This window comes from Notechis scutatus, chromosome 1 (assembly GCF_049901735.1).
Source record: "Notechis scutatus isolate UNSWTSFEM ecotype Mainland chromosome 1, rNotScu1.2, whole genome shotgun sequence".
Lineage (NCBI taxonomy): Eukaryota > Metazoa > Chordata > Lepidosauria > Squamata > Elapidae > Notechis > Notechis scutatus.
This window is the reverse complement of record NC_142009.1, coordinates 26270428-26288637: the sequence shown is the minus strand read 5'-3', so window position 1 is coordinate 26288637 and position 18210 is coordinate 26270428. Positions and strand designations below refer to the sequence as shown.

At 46.3% G+C, this 18210-nt stretch overlaps 1 protein-coding gene across 1 annotated transcript; it reads left to right on the top strand.

Annotated features, from left to right (window-relative positions):
- The first annotated feature begins 405 nt into the window (after positions 1-405).
- On the top strand, positions 406-17011 carry EMILIN1 (elastin microfibril interfacer 1). Its single transcript, XM_026671574.2, has 8 exons — positions 406-1074; positions 5529-5654; positions 6542-6735; positions 9335-11335; positions 12857-12955; positions 13633-13650; positions 14392-14526; positions 14948-17011. Exons 1-8 carry the CDS (start codon positions 896-898, stop codon positions 15301-15303), a joined length of 3108 nt encoding a protein of 1035 aa, XP_026527359.1. The 5' UTR covers positions 406-895; the 3' UTR covers positions 15304-17011.
- The last annotated feature ends 1199 nt before the right edge of the window (positions 17012-18210 follow it).

Here is an 18210-nt window from a genome sequence, read left to right as displayed (position 1 = left end):
CACCCCACTTCTCAGAAACAAAGGCTCCCCTGTCTCAAGATGTGTTTCTTTCTCACACACAGACATGCACACATCTCTTTGGGGGCTAGCCAGACAGGCTGCTTGCTGGAAACTCTCCTGGCTAGTGACGTGGGGGAACTGGAGGGGCAGCAGACACCAAGCCCCATGAGTCGGACCCAGAGCTGAGATCATTTCCCCAGCTCTGGGCTGGGGGTGGGGGAGGAATGTGGCATGTGAGGCACAGGATCCACGCATGGTGGGTACGTGGCCTCTTGCCCTGTGGCAGGGACCTCACTCAGTAGCAGTGTTGTGCTGACTCCCTTGGGCTGGTTGGGCTTCATGCACAACCCCTCATTTTTTCCCATTCCTGCACACTTTCCCCCCCCCCTCTTTCCCGTCCTGACTGTAACGAGAAGCAGATGTGAACGAGCAGCCCAAACCCAGCACAGGAGGGAGGAGGGTGGCCAAGCAGGAACTGAGACTGCAGAAAATCCCCATTTCGAAAGGGGCTGGCTGGTGGAGGGGATGTTCAGAGGGCCAAGGCCAACCCAGGGGTGAGGAGCCAGCGGTTGGGCAGAGAGCAGGGAAGCCCAGGATAGGGAAGGCTTGTGTGTGTGTGGGGGGGGACAGGGCGCTGGGGCTCAGAGCTGCCAGGCAGGAAGTTGGGGGGAGTGAGCAAGCCAGCTCTGGGAAGTTTGCAAAGCTGTCAGTGTGTGAGGAGTGAGCGGCTGCACGGAGCCCTCTCAGCCCAGGCTGAGCGTCAGGGAGAGGGCCAGAAAGGAAGGAAGACTCCTGCTCTGCCATCGCCACTGACCCTGCTGCCAAGGCCGAGGGGCCCAGGCCATGTGCAGCTGACCCAGGGGCCCAGGGAGAGGAGGACCACCAAGAACTGGGAATGGCCGGCCCTGGGGTCACTGCATGGCTCTGCATTTGGTGGGGTCTCCTGGCCAGGGAGGTCTGGGGCATGAACTACCCTCCCAGGTACAATCTGTACACAGGAAACAACCTGCCTTTCACACAGCTCCAAGGGACGGCACAAGCAACCAATGGCGCCCGGGTGGCCAGTCGCCACAGGTAAGGCAGCTGACTCTCTACAGACCATGGCAGATGCAGGGCTGGGGCAAAATCAAGCTGTCTGGATACGGGTCCTCCAGAAAGAAATGGAAGGGCAAAAGGAACGAAGTCAGACTTTCACAGGCGTAAAGCGCTTCTACGTCTGAGCTTCTGGGAAGCTGGTTATTGCCACCGGCCTGAGGGGAGGGCACTGGAAAAGACCATTTTTATGTTCCTATGAGGTTTAAAGGATATGGAGGAGACCCCGGAGCTGGTTAGAAGAGGATGGAGGGCTGGAAAAGGCCCCACTAGAGAAGAGTCTTATTTGCTTAAGTATGGTATATTTAGATGTGGCTGGCTGCCCATCGTAGCAGTGGCAAATCTACATTGCATGTGATTGAAGGTTTAAAAGTACCCATTGCTTATCCCACCATGGGGTTTGGAGAGAAAAAAATTGGGCTCACACTAAGTCAGTTTTAAATTTTAAATCTGAATAGAGGCAAGCCACGAATAGCCTCATAATCTATTGCTTTTTAATGTAATCGACTTTATGGGCTGTTATATTATATGTTGTTATGAATGATTATACACTGGCTTGAAGTCCCAAGAAAGATGCCTGACAGTGAACATGGAAAAGAGGTGGTGACAATGGTGTTTCCATAGCAACACACTTCAATCCCTGTCCATGTGCTTATCTTTCCCAACAGAAGGTGGGAAGAGGCTCTGGATGCAAATTAAGGGCTGAGGACTATCCCGTGCCCAACGTGATCCAAAACAATTGGCCTAGCTACCCACCCCATTAGCTTCCTTTTTTGTTTGGGGTGGTGGTTTTTCCCCACAGATGTGGGGTGAGTGTGGATGCGTGGGATGGAGAATCCTGTTTGCTAGGTGCATTGTAAGCTGTTAATATTTGTGAGAATAAGACTTGGGAATGTGTTGTCTTTATGGGGAAGAGGACTGTGCTTCAAGATGACCACAAAATATTTGTGGGATGTTGAGGAATTAGGATAAACGCTGAAGAATCATATGATGGAAGCAGGAGGCAGCGTTCCTCGGGGTGGCAGAAGGAAGTTGCTGCTTCAGTACTTCAGAATCTTTCTTAAGCTAATGTGGGGAAGGATGGGGTGGAGTGGGGAGGCAAAAGCAGTTGGGGTTTGAATGGATGTTGCTTTTTAAAGGGGGAATTAGATTCCAAGGTAAATTTGCAGCTGGTTTGGGAAATAGGAGGAGCATTGTACAGAGGCAGAAAGAAAGGGGCTCCAGAAACTAGTAACAAGAAATGGAATTTGGCAAGAGTTGTAGATTAGAGGAGAAAAGCAAAGCAATATAAGACTTCTTCATTCATACAATCGCCCTTCACTTCCTCCTCCCATCTTAAATGCTCCATAATTTGTCCAGAATAGGGCCTAACTTTTTCCTAGTTGGGCCTCTTCTTGTGGGCTGGTTTTAGAGGTCTGTAGAATATTTATTTGTTGTTAGATTTATAGGCAGTTCTTCAGCCACACATCTATTGCAGTTTATAACAACCAAGAGTAAAATCATCCATTATGAAAACGTACTGAATCAGTGCACAAACATTACACAAAAATAGCAGCCAGACAGAAACAACATATTATCTCAGATCTCCAAAGGCTGTCAAAACCAATGAGTTTTGCCATCTGCTGGAAATTCCCAACAGAATGGGGCCTTCTGGCGGCTCTCTGTGGAGGCACAAATGTTCAGCACCAGATAATGGAAAAAGGCTTATACATGCTGAAGTCTGATTTGAACTGATCCTGTTCAAAATCTTGCCATAGTAATTATAGTTCAGGAAAGATTCTCAACACAATATTAGAAGATCAATTCATTTATATGAATTCCTTTCTCAAGTTGACCATGGCATGCAGGAAATACCTAAACTTCCTCTGTGAGGATGGTGAATCTGATAAGGTGAACTGGGCAAACATTAACCAGTAGGAAAGTAACTTGTTAGTTCAGACTAATCTTTTCCAATAATGAAGAGAGGCATCCCTACCTGGCCTTTGACCTGCCTTTTTTTTTTTAGCAGAATCTCTCTGCTCTCCTCCTTGATTAAAGGCCATTAGGCCTTAAGGCTCTGTCCAAGCAAAGTGAAAAGCATTCTTGAGGCAATTCACCTGGACCCAGCGTGTACTGCAACTTGGGTCTTGGTGGCAAGGAAAGTAAACAAGCAGGGAGTTAGGATTCCTTCATTAAGTGCATTCCCAAGAGACAAAAGAAGAGGGAATTGCTCTGGTGCCATTTCTTCTGTTAGCCAATATTTGAGGGGTTCACTAGTACATTACAGTAGTGGGAGATAATACATTTTCTCTCACTAGGGCAGTGGGATTCCACAGATCATGATCAACCTACAGTGTATCTGCCAGCCCACTGGGCACATGTCTATCTAATCTGTCAGATTTTTACACTGCCATAATCATATGATTCTCAGTAGTCTAATCACAGAAGAGGACATTAGAAGCATTGTTCTACTCAAACACCCTAGTCAGTACATGATCCCTTAGAGCCTTTCTGACTATCTCCCCTCTGCCTGAAGATCTCCACTGAAAGAGAACTCATTATTTTGTGTGACAGCCTGTTCCATTGGCTGATAACACATATAGTCAGGAACATAAAGACTGAACTCCTTCTTGTAATTTTAACCCATTGGTTCTGGTCTTGCCTTCTGGGCAATGGAAAATAAATCTATTCCTTTTTCTTGTGACAGCTGCTCGGATAATTGAAGACTTCTGTCATTTGTCCCTTCAGACTTTTGCTTTTTTCTGTCCAGATTCTTTTGCTGCTCATCTTAGGGCTGAATGTTTATGAAGATTCTCAGTCATCCAGGTCATGGTTGTCCCAAAGGTGCTTTTTCAAAAGGCAACTGGACTTTCTTTTTTCCTTGAAGACGTTTCACTTCTCATCCAAGATGCTTCTTCAGTTCTGACTGAATGGTAGGGGATGGAAGAATTTATATTCCTTGAAATTATCTGGTTATTAGCACTCTTTCTGAGAGTTGTTGAGGTTACTTGGAGGTTTATCTGTGCCCTCAAAGTCATCTGAGTAGTTTAAATGGGTCCTCCAACATTCAGTCAGAACCAAAGAGCCTTCTTGAATAAAAAGCTAAATGTCTTCAAGGAAAAACAAAAGTCCAGTTGCCTTCTGAAAAAGCCCCCTTGAGACATCATAGGGCTGGATTTCAGACCCTTTACAGTTCCCAGTAGCCCTCATCTGAGCTTGCTCCAACGTGTCATTGTCTTTTTGAACTATGGTACCCACCTCTCCGAATGGAGTCTGTGGAAAGGAATAATTATTTCCTATGATTTGAATTCTATACTTGTAGTAATGTAACGTAAGATAGCCTTTTTAGCAACTGCAACGCATGGCTCAACGTGGCCAATAGCAACAGACTCTTTTCAGAGGTTCTATTTCAGAGCCAAGTTTCCCCCATCCTATGTTGTCTTTGTATAGACATGCCCCCAGTGTGTAGCTCAGCACCAGGTTTCTCCACTCAGTACCTTTTTTGGTCTTTATCAAAGTCTCTTTGTTTAAAGCAACAATAGCAACAATGAAGAGGGGACTCTTAGTTTAAATTAACATCAAAGCGTGCCTTAGGCACATCTGCCTCTGGCTTTCACTTGAATCCCATGATTTGTTTTGGGGATTTGTTTAAAACAAGCATTAAAATTTAAGGCCCCTCTCAAGTCACATTATAAAAAAGATGTTGAGACTCTAGAAAAAGTGCAGAGAAGAGCAACCAGGATGATTAGGGGATTGGAGACTAAAACATACAATGAACGGTTGCAGGAACTGGGGCTTGGCTAGTCTAGTAAAGAGAAGGACCAGGGGAGACATGATAGCGGTCTTCCAGTATTTGAGAGGCTGCCACAGAGAGAAAGGGGTCAAGCTATTTTCTAAAGCTCCTGTAGGCCAGACAAGGAACAATGGATGGAAACTGAACAAGGAGAGATTTAACCTGGAAACAAGGAGAAGCTTTCTGACAGTGAGAACAATCAACCAGTGGAACAGCTTGCCCTTGGAAGTTGTGGAAGCGCCATCACTTGAGACTTTCAATAAGAGATTAGACTGTCATTTGTCTGAAATGGTGTAGGGTCCTCCCGCTTGGGCAGGAGGTTGGATTAGATGACCTGTAAGGTCCCTTACAACTCTGATTATCTGTTATCTATTAAGTCCTCATCCTCTCTCTAGAAGCTGAACCTTGTGCCAAATATGTCAAAGCAATGTGGAGTAGGCAGGAGTTAGAAACATGTTGCTCAGAGAATCTCCCTGAAAATGAGGCCATTTAGCTCCTGGCCTCAGACCTGAATTAGAACATCTCTCGTACATGGGAATCTGGAAGTGAGATAAATTTTGGGCTTCGCTACTGCTAGCTGTGCAAGCAGGCTGACTGCATGGGCTGGAATAGATAAATAATTCATCTGTAGATCAACCAACCTTCCTTTCTTGCACCATTGCAGGAATTGGTGTTCCTATGTGGTGTCACGGACCGTGAGCTGTGTGGTGGAGGATGGAGTCGATACATATGTGAAACCAGATTATCAGCCGTGTGTTTGGGGACAACTCCAGTGCCCTCGTGTTGTCATGTGAGTGAGGGGCGAGCAGGGAAAAGGGAACACCTGTGTAAGTCACTGTAGATCTCTTACCGTTCCCAGTCATTGCAGAGCATATAGAATTGGGGTTTGGACTGAAAACACCAGTAGGGCAACAGAACACATTTGTCCGCTACTCAATCTCATTGATCCCAGCCTCACTGGCAGGCTGGCTTGCTAGCAGGGTAGAGTAAGAGGTCATGACTTCTCTGGGCAAATGGAGAAGAGAGGCTGGATGCCTGTGGCTGTTGCCTGGCGTGTGCCCAGTCCATCAGGGAAATGCACTGATCCCAGTGCCAACAAAAATTAATGGGCTGTGCACATGGAAGTGATCTACTGCCTCCTAGTGGTGATCTTTTGAATTGCAGCATTTTTTTTTTACTTCCCAGGGTACTGTAGACCAGGGGTCTCCAACCTTGGCAACTTGAAGACTTGTGGACTTCAACTGCTGGTTGAGGAATTCTGGTAGTTGAAGTCCACAAGTCTTCAAGTTGCCAAGGTTGGAGACCCCTGCTATAGACTACATCTGAAGGATTTCTGGTGGTCTCCTACTTAAGCATCAAAGCAGGTTTGACCCTGTTTAGCTTTTGTAGATAAGTCATTGTTAAACCTATTTGTCCAGGAAGAAAGACCAATGCTTGTTCAATCTAGAAAAGCTTTTAGTTTTTTCTGAGGAGCTCTGACTGTCCATGGGAGAAAAGAAATGCTAGAGAGAACCACCTCACCCTAAGAAGGGAAATATGTGATTCTAGCAGTTTGCTTACCAGCTGCCTGCCAAGAATATTATTACTTCTCCAAGCAAATAGCTAACCCCAAAAAAATCCCTGCCCCCTTTCTTACTCCAGGCACAAATCCTCTTAGCTCTTCCTTCTACCTGACAGATACCGGAGTTTTGTGCGCCCACGCTATAAGGTGGCCTACAAGATGGTCTCAGACTTGGAATGGCGCTGCTGCCCTGGCTATTCAGGTGATGACTGTGCTGAAAGCGGGACACTCCTTACTACCAACCGACCACGACCTCAACCTGGTCGACCCAACCTATCCGGCTTTGGCAACCCACTCAGTGGTGGAGAAGGTAAACCGAAAAGGTGTAAACAGGGGTGGGATTCAAATTTCTTAACAATCAGTTCTGTGGCCGTGGCCTAATTTGGGGGTGTGGCTTGGTGGTCACGTGACTGGCTGGGAGTGGCTTGTATGTAAATATTGTAAATATTTATGTAAATATTGTAAATATTTATGTAAATATTGAATTTTTTATTTAAAAAAGAGCAACTTTTACCCAAAATCAGGCAAAGCAGGCAGGCAGATTGATTTGCTCACAGAATCACAGATTCACTCAGAGATCTACCATTCTGCAATCTATTGCCTGAGTCTGCACTGAAAAATAGAAGCTTCAGTCCTAAGAAAGGTTCAGGTCTGCTTTTAAATTAGCTAGAAAGCAAGAAATCCAACTATTTCCTACTTTCTAACTAATCTAAATCTCCCGGCACAGCAGAACAGCAACTTACCAAAGGCAGGCAAGTTGGATGGTGTGCATGCCAGGTAAGGAGTGTGTGTGTGTGTGGGGGGGCAAGCCAGTGGAGCGATTGGCCGGTTCTCCAAACTGCACAGAATCATAACAACCGGTTCTATAGAACCAGACCAACCAGGTAGAATCCCACCCCTGGGTACAAACCAAAACAGTGTAAATAAAGTTTCCAGTTTGCTGCGGTGGTATGATTGGCATCTTTTTTTTAAAATCTACATTCTTCCCCTTGTGTGATAGCTCCCCGCACCCCACCCTGTGGTTTTCCTAGGATAAAAGAAAAACTCCGAGATGAGGAAGGCAGGGAGGCAAAGCTTAGCTATGAATGTGATTAGCACATGCAAATGTATGCATATGGAGCACAAATCATAGCATTTTGCCAGCTTCCTAAGAGATTGACTCTTTTAAAGATTGCCTTTTGAAAGATTGATGGTTGCTCTGGCTTTCATTAACTTGGCAATCTTGCAGCACATCTTCACAGATTCTCACTTCGTTGGCACCCAGCACCAGGAACTCCTCACTCTTGGTTTCCCCTGCCAGAAAGCTCTTCCCAGATTTTCTCAGCCTAAATGTACGTTAGCATGAATTTGATCCCTTGCATTGGGTGTTTTCCCATGCTTCTTATCCCTAGGAGAATCCCCATGAAATTGTCAAGAGGAGATGAAGAGCAGTGGAGCTCTTCCATCTTTAACGGGTAAAGAGACGGCGTTTTAGCTGGCCTCCTTTTCTCACCTTCCGTGACAAGCTGCACCTGTCAAACCTCTTTCACAAGGATTACAATCTACCAGTATCTTTGCAGCTGCTCATTGTTGAAGGCGGCTGATGGGAAGATAAGTGCCAGATGTGGGGAGGTACAGTCTCTCACAAAATTACTTTAAAGAGGCTTAAGAAGATGGATTTAAAGAGGATTCAATACATTCATGGAGAGAAGAGAATGTCCTTAAGTTTTTCTTTATTCAAATGCAAGGGATTTTGGAAGACCAGATGTTCGAGGCAAGCTATAGGGGAAGCCACCATCAGCTTCTTAGAAATACTGGCCCATTACTACAGGAAGAAATAGTGCTGAGAGGGAGTTTGGGGCATAATCCAGCAAAATTTGGTATTCTGCGGTTGCCCGTTACTTAGTCATGTTGAAAAAAGTTATTAATCTTTACTTTTCTTCAGATTAAGTTCCAGGAAGGAACTTTTTTTTCATTAGGGTAGAATAATTTTATTATAGAGTAACTTAAAATTATATGTTGCCCTGACTAATTAATAAAATTCTATTGTCCTCATTGGTGATTATGATGAAAACATTTTGGTTGATGAATAGCCCATGACGTGTTTCTCACTGATGCTGCCTAGAATGGCTTAAACATGAGATGGGTAGCATATAAATGCAATAAATAATAGAATCATACTAAAATATTCCCATCTTATAGTTACTGATAAAATCTAGTTTCATTGCATTAACCTGGTTCTCCAAAATTGGGGTGAGGGGTGGGAGGACAATAATATCAACACCTCATGGTTCTGTGTCATTCTATTTGGTGGGGAGGTTTTTACATTATACAAAGGACTGGTGTAGCGTGATGTCAAAGAGCATCGAGATGCCAATGAAAACTGCATGTAAGGAAAAGGCTTGTTTGATTTGTGTAAAAATATTCCAAGAATCAACAGCCCATTTTAAGCTTTTCTTAATGCAATTTTGGTTTCAGGAAAACAATCTAAGCATTTACTTAATTCACAGGCCCCTCCAGCTATCTTTCCTAGCCTGGAGTCCTTGGTGCTCTCTGAGCTTGGTTGATTGTTTTGCAGATGATTCATTATTCAACTAGGTAACACCAGGGCAACGAATGTGAGTTTGCTCTGCTTAGCAGACACAGTGAAACACCTGCAAGAAAAGAGCCGAGCACCAAGGATTCCACTGCTTGACCCTGAACTACATATATTCTTTTCTATTGGTTTTTTCCCCCAATATAGGGCATCTCAAATAGAAGAGTTGGATTAAACTTCCATCATGGCTTGGTCATTGGTGTTATACATGCTGCCCTCCAACAAGAGGAGGGGAAGCAGGTTCAGGGAGGCTGTCTTAAGAGTTAAGCAAGCCACTCAAGTTGATACATTCAAGCCAAAGCGCCCTGATGCACTTTTCAATCTCTCTGATTAGGACACCGGGACTCGGCGAAAGTCCAACAACTGGAAGAAAAAGTGCAGAGCCTGACCAAGCAACTGCAAGACTTGCAGTCCACCATGCAGGCCAACAACGCCAAGCTGACTGAAGACGTGCGCCGGGTAGTGGAGACCTCCTTGAACGGCAAGCAGCAGCCAGCAGACGCCGCCGCACACCCGGAGATGAAGGAAACCCTCAACGAGATCCAGCGCCACTTGCAGCGTCTTGACAACCGCATCGCCAACCATGAGAATGGGCGAGGTGCAGGCGGTGGCGGTGGCAGGACAGACGTCCGAGGCGAGGTCCTGCGAGAGGTGGAGCGGCGCTTGCAGGACTCCTGCGCCTCCTGTCTGACTGGCGTGGAGGGGCTGAGGCGGCAGCAAGCCGAGGACCACGACCGACTGCAAGCTCTGGAGAAGTTGGTCTCCTCCCTGGACCAGCGGAACCGTGAATCTGTGAGCGCCATCCAGCAGCACGTGAACCGCCTGGCCGAGCAGCTGCCCAAGGCGTGCTGCCCTCAGCTGGAAAGCCGGGTGGGTGAGCTGGAGCGCGGCTTGGAAACAGTCTCCAAGTCGGTAGCCGTGCTGAACGAGCACGCGGGAGGCTGGCCGGAGCCCTCGGCCCAACCGCAGGCACCCTGGAGCATGGACAGGCGAATGACCGAGGTGGAGAGCCGCGTCAACACCACACAGCGCAGCCTCTTGGAGCACCTGGAGGACCTGCAGGTCATGTTGCACGGAGCAGGTGACCGGCTCGGCCGGGCCGAGAGGCAGCTAGACTTCCTCTTCTCGCGGCTGAACGATTTCCAGAGCCACGTGGGACGAGCTCTGGCCAACCTGTCGCGGGACCTCGGCGGGCTGAAAGACAGTAGCCTGCAGCAGCAGGGGGCGCTGGAGCGGGTCCGCGTCTCCGTTCACACCTGCACCCAGATCTGCACCGAACCGGGCAACCAGGACTCGCAGATCAGCAACATCTTAAGCGACCTGGAGCGGCGCGTGCTGGACAATGAGGGCCAACTGCGCTTGCTGGGCTCCAACCTCCACCAGCTGGACGTGTCAGGGAAATTGCGGAACTTGCAAGGCCTGGTGGGGGCAAACAGCGAAGCCCTTGGCAAGCTGGCCGGAGAAATTGGTGAGCTGGAGAACCGGGTGGTGATTTCCATGAGCGCGGGGCCACCGGATTTAATCCGTTATTCCAATCGCACCAACAAGCGCTTGGATCAATTGGAGCAAGGGGTCGAGAGGTTGGAACACCATCCCTGCGGTCAGAGCTGCTCCCAGGTATGGGGAGAAATGGTGCAGCTCAGGGAGCAGGTGGAAGCCTGTCAAACAGCCTGCCGGCCAATGGGGGAAAAGCCAGAACTGGGCACGGAGCAAGGGGAGACTTCCAAACCTCTGGATGGCTTCAGCGTGATTGGAGGCAGCTCTAGCATCCACCTCCAGTCTTTGCAGGGAGAGCTCTCGGAGGTGATCTTGGGCTTCAGCTCGCTCAATGAGACCCTGGCTGGGCTGCAGGCCACAGTGGAGAAGCATGAAACCGACATCCATGAACTGGGCACCACTAAGGATCGCATCATCACAGAGATCAACCGCGTGCAGCAGGAGGTGACGGAGCACGTGGGTGAGAGTGACGTGCGCTTACAAGACCTGGGGCACAAGGTTCAGCGGTTCAGCGGCACCCTACAGGTGGAGGCATCGGACTGCCGGAGGGCCTCCGGAGGTCTGGCGGAGCGACTGACTAAGCTGGAAGGCACCTGTGAACGACTGGACCAGGTCTCGGGGAGCTTGCGCAAGATCAAGGAAGGGCTAAACAAGCACATCTCGGCTTTGTGGGGCTGCATTCACGAGGTGAATGGGACTCTGCGCAGCCACGGAGCCTTATTAGAGAAGATCCACGGTGGCCAGTTGGGCACCATCCACCGCCACCTCAGCACTCTCAATGGCTCTCTTCACACCCTGAAGGGTCAGCTGCATGACCTCACGCTGCAGGACCTCACAGGTACTTTTAGCAGCTGCAATGGGGAGAGGTGAACTAGGAGGAGGAGGAAGGTTTCATCTGAGGTAGGAATCAAGGTTGGCATAGTCCAGGTATGTTCAGACAATTGCAGTGTAAATTCAGCGCCAGAAAAGTAAACACAGATGACTGATGCTTCATTTAACTTCTTTAGAAGCACATAAAGTAAATTTTACAATACCAGTTGTAGATTTCTCCAGCGTGGAGAAAACTCAAACAGAAGCAGACATGTTACAGGTTCAGAGCAGAACAGCAACTCAGGAGTTAAGAAACAGACATCAGTTTCACTTTAGTTCATCAGGCAAGCAAGCAAGTTAGTTTCTCTTTCACTTTAGAGCTGAGCACAGAACAGAGACCAACCACGCCCAGATTCTCTCTTTAAGTTTCAGCTCTCATTGGCTGCCCTTGTTACTAAGCTCTATTCCAATTCATGAATATACTTTGACAACGTGCGACCACAATTGAGCCCAACGTTGTTGTTTTTTGGGGGGAGGTTAAGTGAGACATTTGTTAAGTTTTGCCCCATTTTACGACTTCCCCCCCCCCAAAGTTGTTAAGTGAATCACGGCAGCTGTTCAGTTAGTTACATGGATGATGAAGTGAATCTGGTTTCTCCCATTGATTTTGCTTGTCAGAAGGTTGCACCCCAGGACACTGAGACCATCATAAATATGAGTTAGTTCCAAGCTTCTGAATTTTGATCAGGTGACATGGGGATATATTGCAATGGTCATAAATGTGAAAAACGGTCGTAAGTCACTTTTTTCAGTGCCGATGTAACTTTATAAATGGTTGCTAAATGCATTGTTGTAAGGCGAGGACTATCTGTATATCCTGACCACCTTTCCCTTTCTTATGAGGTACTATCTAGAACAGTGTTCTGATCCAACCTGTTTCCAAGAGAGCAAACACAAGACAAAGGCAGTAGCCCCCACCTTTTAAGGTTTCATCCACAAATTCTGTTTGTTCACAGATAAAAGGTGTTTCCAACTAATTAGCTCAGACAAGAAAGAGCCTTGCCAAGTTATTTTTCAAGGCTGCCAAAAACCCACAGATAAGAAATAGTTTACAAGAGTTTTCAAATACTAACTATAATGTCCACGAGGCTGAGTTTCAGAGCGTCTTTGCCTTCTGCAAAGAATGCTTCTTCAAACCTGGCTTTTATCCTCTTGAGGGAGGGGCCACTACCTTGCAGGCTTACTCCCGAGTCGCCCATGCTGCTGTAACTCATCTCTCCTACGAGCAATCCTACGTGCACGTGCACTTAGCACAGGCTCCTCAGGAACCTCCTCATCACTGCTGCCAGCCCCCACAATCTCTGAAGGCAGCAGTCCACTCCCTAATGGTCCTGGCCCCTCACCTGAGTCCTCGCTCTCCTCCACCGTCCGCACCTGCTGCCGGCTAAGCTGGCTGAGGAAGTCTGGGAGTTGAAGTCCGCAAGTCTTAAAGTTGCCAAGGTTGGAGACCCCTGATTCTAGAATGACTGTCCTTTGTTCTAAATTTCAGGCCCTCCAGGTCTTCCAGGTCCCATGGGAAAACAGGGCCCTCCAGGCCTGATGGGACCACCTGGCAAGGATGGAAAGACTGGCATAGAGGGACCTCCAGGTGAGAAACTTAAGTTCAATTTACTCTTGGTGTTGTAGCCTGCACTTTTAATATTCAATGCTCCCAAGAAGATCAGCGCTACTGCTTAGTAAATGCTGTATCTCTTCAAACTCTCTCATTCCCTTTCATTCCACAGTCATCCTTGCCAAATATGTTAGTGATAAACGTTTCAGGCGCTTCCCCAATTAATAATTTTCAGACAGAAGAAAAACAGCTGCAACAAGACTAGTTCTTGGATTAAGCGGATGTTCTTACAATGAAATTGAGATTTGGGATTTTTTTAAATAATGGACAAGGTCCATTATTAATAATGTCCATTAATAATGGACAAGGTCCATAAGCGGTAGGGTAGGCAGAGTTGTATGAGTCAAAAGAAGGAAGGTCTAGATTAGGATGATAATGGGAAGAATTGTACCAGAATACTCTTGTGGGAATGCAGTATGCAGAAGTGACAGTTGCCAAACCTTCAGCTATGAACTTAACTAGATTTTGCTAAATGTAGTCTTGACACATCTAAGAGCAATCTCTCCTTATTTGACCTGTGGTGTTAACTACCAACACTGTATACCATAGCAAGTAGGAAGACAATCCTACAATAAGTGCAAGACACTATAGCTTATCCCATCTCATGGGTATACCTGTTTTCATGTGACTCCTTTTTTTTTTTTCTTTTGCAGGTTTCCCTGGAGATCAAGGTAATCAAGGCTAGCTAACGAGATGTGGAAGAGAAGTAATTTCTATTCTTGGAGGAAACTGAAGGCTTAAACCTAGGAAACTGGAACTATTAAGTCCTGTGTTCTATATAGTTTAGAACTGGTAGCAAAAGTGCTCTAAAGTCTCTAGCAGAAAAGGGGTTTAGTACTAAACTTGTTTGGTATGGCTTATATGCTTTACTACTGTGCTATGATAGCAATAGCACTTAGACTTATATACCATTTCACAGTACTTCAAAGCCCTCTCTAAGCGGTTTACAGAGTCAGCAGCATATTGCCCCCAACAATCTAGGTCCTCGTTTTACTTCCTTGGAAGGATGGAAGGCTAAGTCAACCTTGAGCCTAGTGAGATTAGAACTGCCAAATTGCAGGCAGCCGGCAGTCAGCAGAAGTAGCCTGCAGTACTGCACTCTAACCACTGCACCACCATGGCTCTTCCATGATAAATAGAAGTCTCCTTTTCAGACAGTTTCTTTCATCTCCCTTGTTTCTGTAATGTGATGGGGTGAGGATGGGGTAATGGAGGAAAGCAGAGGAGAATATTTGCAGGCTGTTGCTTGGATTATAGAAGCTAGAGGAGACCACAGTTTTGATTGAGATGTTTCCTATAAACGGACCAATGTGATTAAATTGAAAAGCTGGTAGATTAGGGTAGGATAGGGTAGGCAGAGAAGAAAAGCAAGTAATAGAAGGTGATTCTTTCTCCTCCCAATTCTCTTGCAGGACCACCAGGTCCACCTGGAAGAATACCCCAAGTCTCCTTCTCAGCAGCTCTGACAACGTGGCATGTCAATACCGGAACCATCATCTTTGACAAGGAGCTGGTGAACGATGGCAATTTCTATGACCCAACTACAGGTCAGTGAATATTAGGTGAAAAGAATGTATGGGATGAGATGGTTGTCATCCTAGCATGAAGGAGCCTTCAGCTGGGTCAGACCACTCATTTAGCATCCAATTTCCCATGGAAAGGTAAGAGCCTACCAGATACTTTAGGATGAACCTGAATGCTGCAAACTTTTTTTTCACTACAGTGCCTTAGCCACTAACATTCAGCATGCCATCTTCACAACTGAAGTTGCATATTGCCATTGTGACTATGATCTGCTGTAACAATAAATTTCTGCTTCAGGCTCTTTTTTCTGCCAAAGCATCCCTTAGCTATCTCTGAAATTTAAGACTTTGTCTCCAGCTCCAAATGTGTACTCTGTAAGCTAGGATTAAAGGCAAAAAATCTCTTTCTTTGCCCAATGGCTCTTCTGTCCTTTTCTCCCTTCAGGAATTTTCACAGCTCCTGTTTCTGGCCGCTATCTGGTCAGCGCGATTTTGACCGGGCATAGAGGTGAGAAGATTGAGGCAGTGCTCTCACTTTCCAACAAGGCCATTGCCCGCAGCGACTCAGCTGGATATCAGCCTGAAGGACTGGAGAACAAACCAGTGGCTGAGACCCAACCAAGTGCTGGTGCTTTGGCAGTCTTCACTCTCATTGTTCCAATGGAGTCTGATGAGACCCTCTGTGTGGACCTCGTGTCTGGCCAGCTAGCCCACTCTCCAGATGAGCCACTGACAGTTTTCAGCGCCGCCTTGCTTTATGAGGAAGATTTGGGGGTCCATATGGTTCCTCAATGGGGGTAGGGAGCAACCCAAAGCAGCCCACAGCCCATCAGGAAAAAGGGATAACAAGGAACCCCCAACTTGCACCCAAATAATGTCTCCGTTCTTCCCTTCTGGGCTGGTGTCACCCAGTGACAACTAGGATGGTACAGGTATTGTGAGTAATTAAGGTGTTGGACTAGGACTAGGGAGAAGCAAGGTCAAGTCTTCTCTTAGCCATGGAAATTCATGGGGTGACTTGGGGCCATTTACTCTCTTTCAGGCCAACCTACCTCACAGGGTTGCTTTTGTGGGGATAAAACAACAGGAGTTCCCCATGGAAGCTGCCTTGACCCTTGGTGGAAAGGCAAGGCATACATCTAATAAATAAGTTGGCAGCTTTTGCCACCCCAGAGTTGAAGCTGTCAGCTGAGTTCCTGAGAACTTAAGTAGTCTCAAGCAAACTTTTTGCTAGCCCTTCCTATTTCCCTCCCACCAGCCTCAAGGCATGAACCATGGGGAGATCCTGCCTCTCTAAATCCCTGTAGGTTACTCTATAGGTGTATTAGCAGCCTCTGCATTGTCTAGGGCCCGGGATTTGGAAAAGGCAGAAAGTGCAACTGCCTAGAGCAAGAAAACACATTGTCTAGGACAGTGACGGCAAACCTATGACATGCATGTCAAAGCTGACACACCACAACATTTTGAGTAACACAGCAGAGTTTATGCCAACACTCAACAACTGTTCTCAAGAGCACGCCCCATTCTCCTGCAATTTTCAGAGACTGTGGAGGCAAGGCAAGACTGAACTTTGCTTTCATACAGCCTCTGGACCCTCCAGAAGTTTAAGTAAGAGGGTCCTGCTCTTACACAGCCTCCCAAGCCTCTGAAAATCACGCAAGAACAGGTTGTGCTTTTGTGTGGGTTCTGGAGGCTGCGAAAGCCATGGAAGAGCAAAAGCCGCTTCAAAATTGACTGAAGCGAAGTCAGGTAGGCTGCAAGAGCCTGTTAGCAGAAGGAGAACATCCCCTAAAGGTAAGTGGCACATAGCAGCTCTTGTGGAATGTTGGGCCACGGGGGAAGTTCTGCCATAGCCTGAAGCTCTCATGCCTTGGGAACTGCACAAGGTAGTCTTTATTAGCAGCAGTGGTGGTGCTAGGGATGATGTTGAGGCCTGTGTGTGTCTGTGTGTGTGTGTGTGTGTGTGTGTGAGAGAGAGAGAGAGAGAGAGAGAGAGAGAGATCAGCCCAAGTCAAATTAGGTATCTTCTGAAGTTTTGACATGTCGAGCCAAAAGGTTCGCCATCACTGGTCTAGGAACTAGTCCTCCCTTACCTGTCGTGGAATGGGGGGAAGAATCCTTTTTGTTATTTATCTGTGTCTGTCATTCCCCAGAGAAAATGTCCACTGCTCCCCTCTTTTTGCCTCACCAACTGACTCCCTGCTTTGCCCATATTTTCTCACAACCTGAGCTGTCTCATCTAATCATGTCCTCTGCCAAAACCTAGGCTATCTACTTGCTGTAGATTTAAGAGCCCTGGATTTCCTCGCCATGAAGCCACTAATTCCTACAATAAGCGAGGAAGAAAAGATCTTGTGCAGCCATTTTGGCAGAGTTATAAGCAGAAGAAGGTGGTAGATGAATGGAAGAACTCCCACCTCTCTCGGTTTCATCCCTTACGTATATGCTGTATAATGGCTAAACTCAGCTAATGATATAATTATTGAATAAAGTTTTTTTTTTAAAAAAAGGATGCACCTTTCTTTTCTTGTGTGGTGTGTGTCAAATTCAGCCATGTAAGAAAGTTAGGAGGAGGAAGATTACTGAAGGTTTATCTGACTTTACCCAAGGGAATGTGGTCAATCTGGGGTGAGGTTTTTTTGTAACTGGTGACTAACAATAAAGCTGCTGCTTGAGACAATTCATGCGTGGTTCTGTTGCTTGCTCTTGACATCCCCTGATACAACTGTCTTGGCCAAGTAACCAACCAAATTATGAAATACTTGACCTCCTAAGGTGGGAGTCCTAAGGACCTCATAAGTGATCTCCTGTGGGTAAGAGGGAAAGGCAGAGCAAAATTTTAGAGTAAGTAAGAGTAAGTAAATATTGCAGCCAGCCTGCCTGGATTGTATAGCAGGAAAGATGTTGGCTCTCTTTAGTAATAAACATGTGCAAGTACAAACATACACATAGAATCTTTTAGTACCATTTTGGGCATGGGCCAATGGGAGAAGGTGCATGTTGTATGAGTCCAATGGTCATTTTTTAGAAGACTGGTTAATATTCTTAGTCAAGAACGATTCCAATTGACTAAGAAAACACTGATCTCAAACGAGAACTTTAAAAATCTAGCCGTGTGGAATACTTTCTTGTCAGCCCAACTGAAGTAAACGGATAATAGCTGAGCAAAAGCATGTATAACAATCACTACCATTAGAATGAGCCCTACCATTAGACAGATTTTTAATATACATGAGTCTGAAATGATTGGTTGCTACTCGATTTTTACTACTGATTTGACAGTGACTTAAATCAGTCTGGGTTGCCATGGCTGGTGTTTATGAGGTAGTGTCATATGCTGTTCTACTTCAGCAAAAAAAATAATATCTTGGTACCGATTAGGATGAAGCAGGAATGTTCCCATAGAATGTGTTGTAGGTGAATCAGTGTGTGAAATTAATATTATTTGTAACAGTGCGTGAATAGGCCACAAGTAAGATTTTCTGTAATTTGACGGTTGAAATCTGATTTAGCAGGTTGTCTTAATTTATTAGGATTCTGAAACTGCAGCTAAGAAATGAGCCGGTGAGTTCAAAGAAGAAAAAAGCCACACTCTGCTATAAAACACCTGTAGGTTTGTGCACACCTGCATAGGATTACCCTATAAAGCCCAGATTTGAATTCTGCCTGGTTCATGTGATAATTGGGTGTTAGAACTGTCAATCAAAA

Excerpts from the sequence above, each read along its gene's own strand:
- EMILIN1 (XM_026671574.2), top strand. The coding sequence starts at position 896 with ATGGCCGGCCCTGGGGTCACTGCATGGCTCTGCATTTGGTGGGGTCTC. Across the intron at positions 1,075-5,528 it reads CGGGTGGCCAGTCGCCACAG|GAATTGGTGTTCCTATGTGG; the intron begins GTAAGGCAGCTG and ends GCACCATTGCAG. Across the intron at positions 14,527-14,947 it reads TTTCTATGACCCAACTACAG|GAATTTTCACAGCTCCTGTT; the intron begins GTCAGTGAATAT and ends TTCTCCCTTCAG.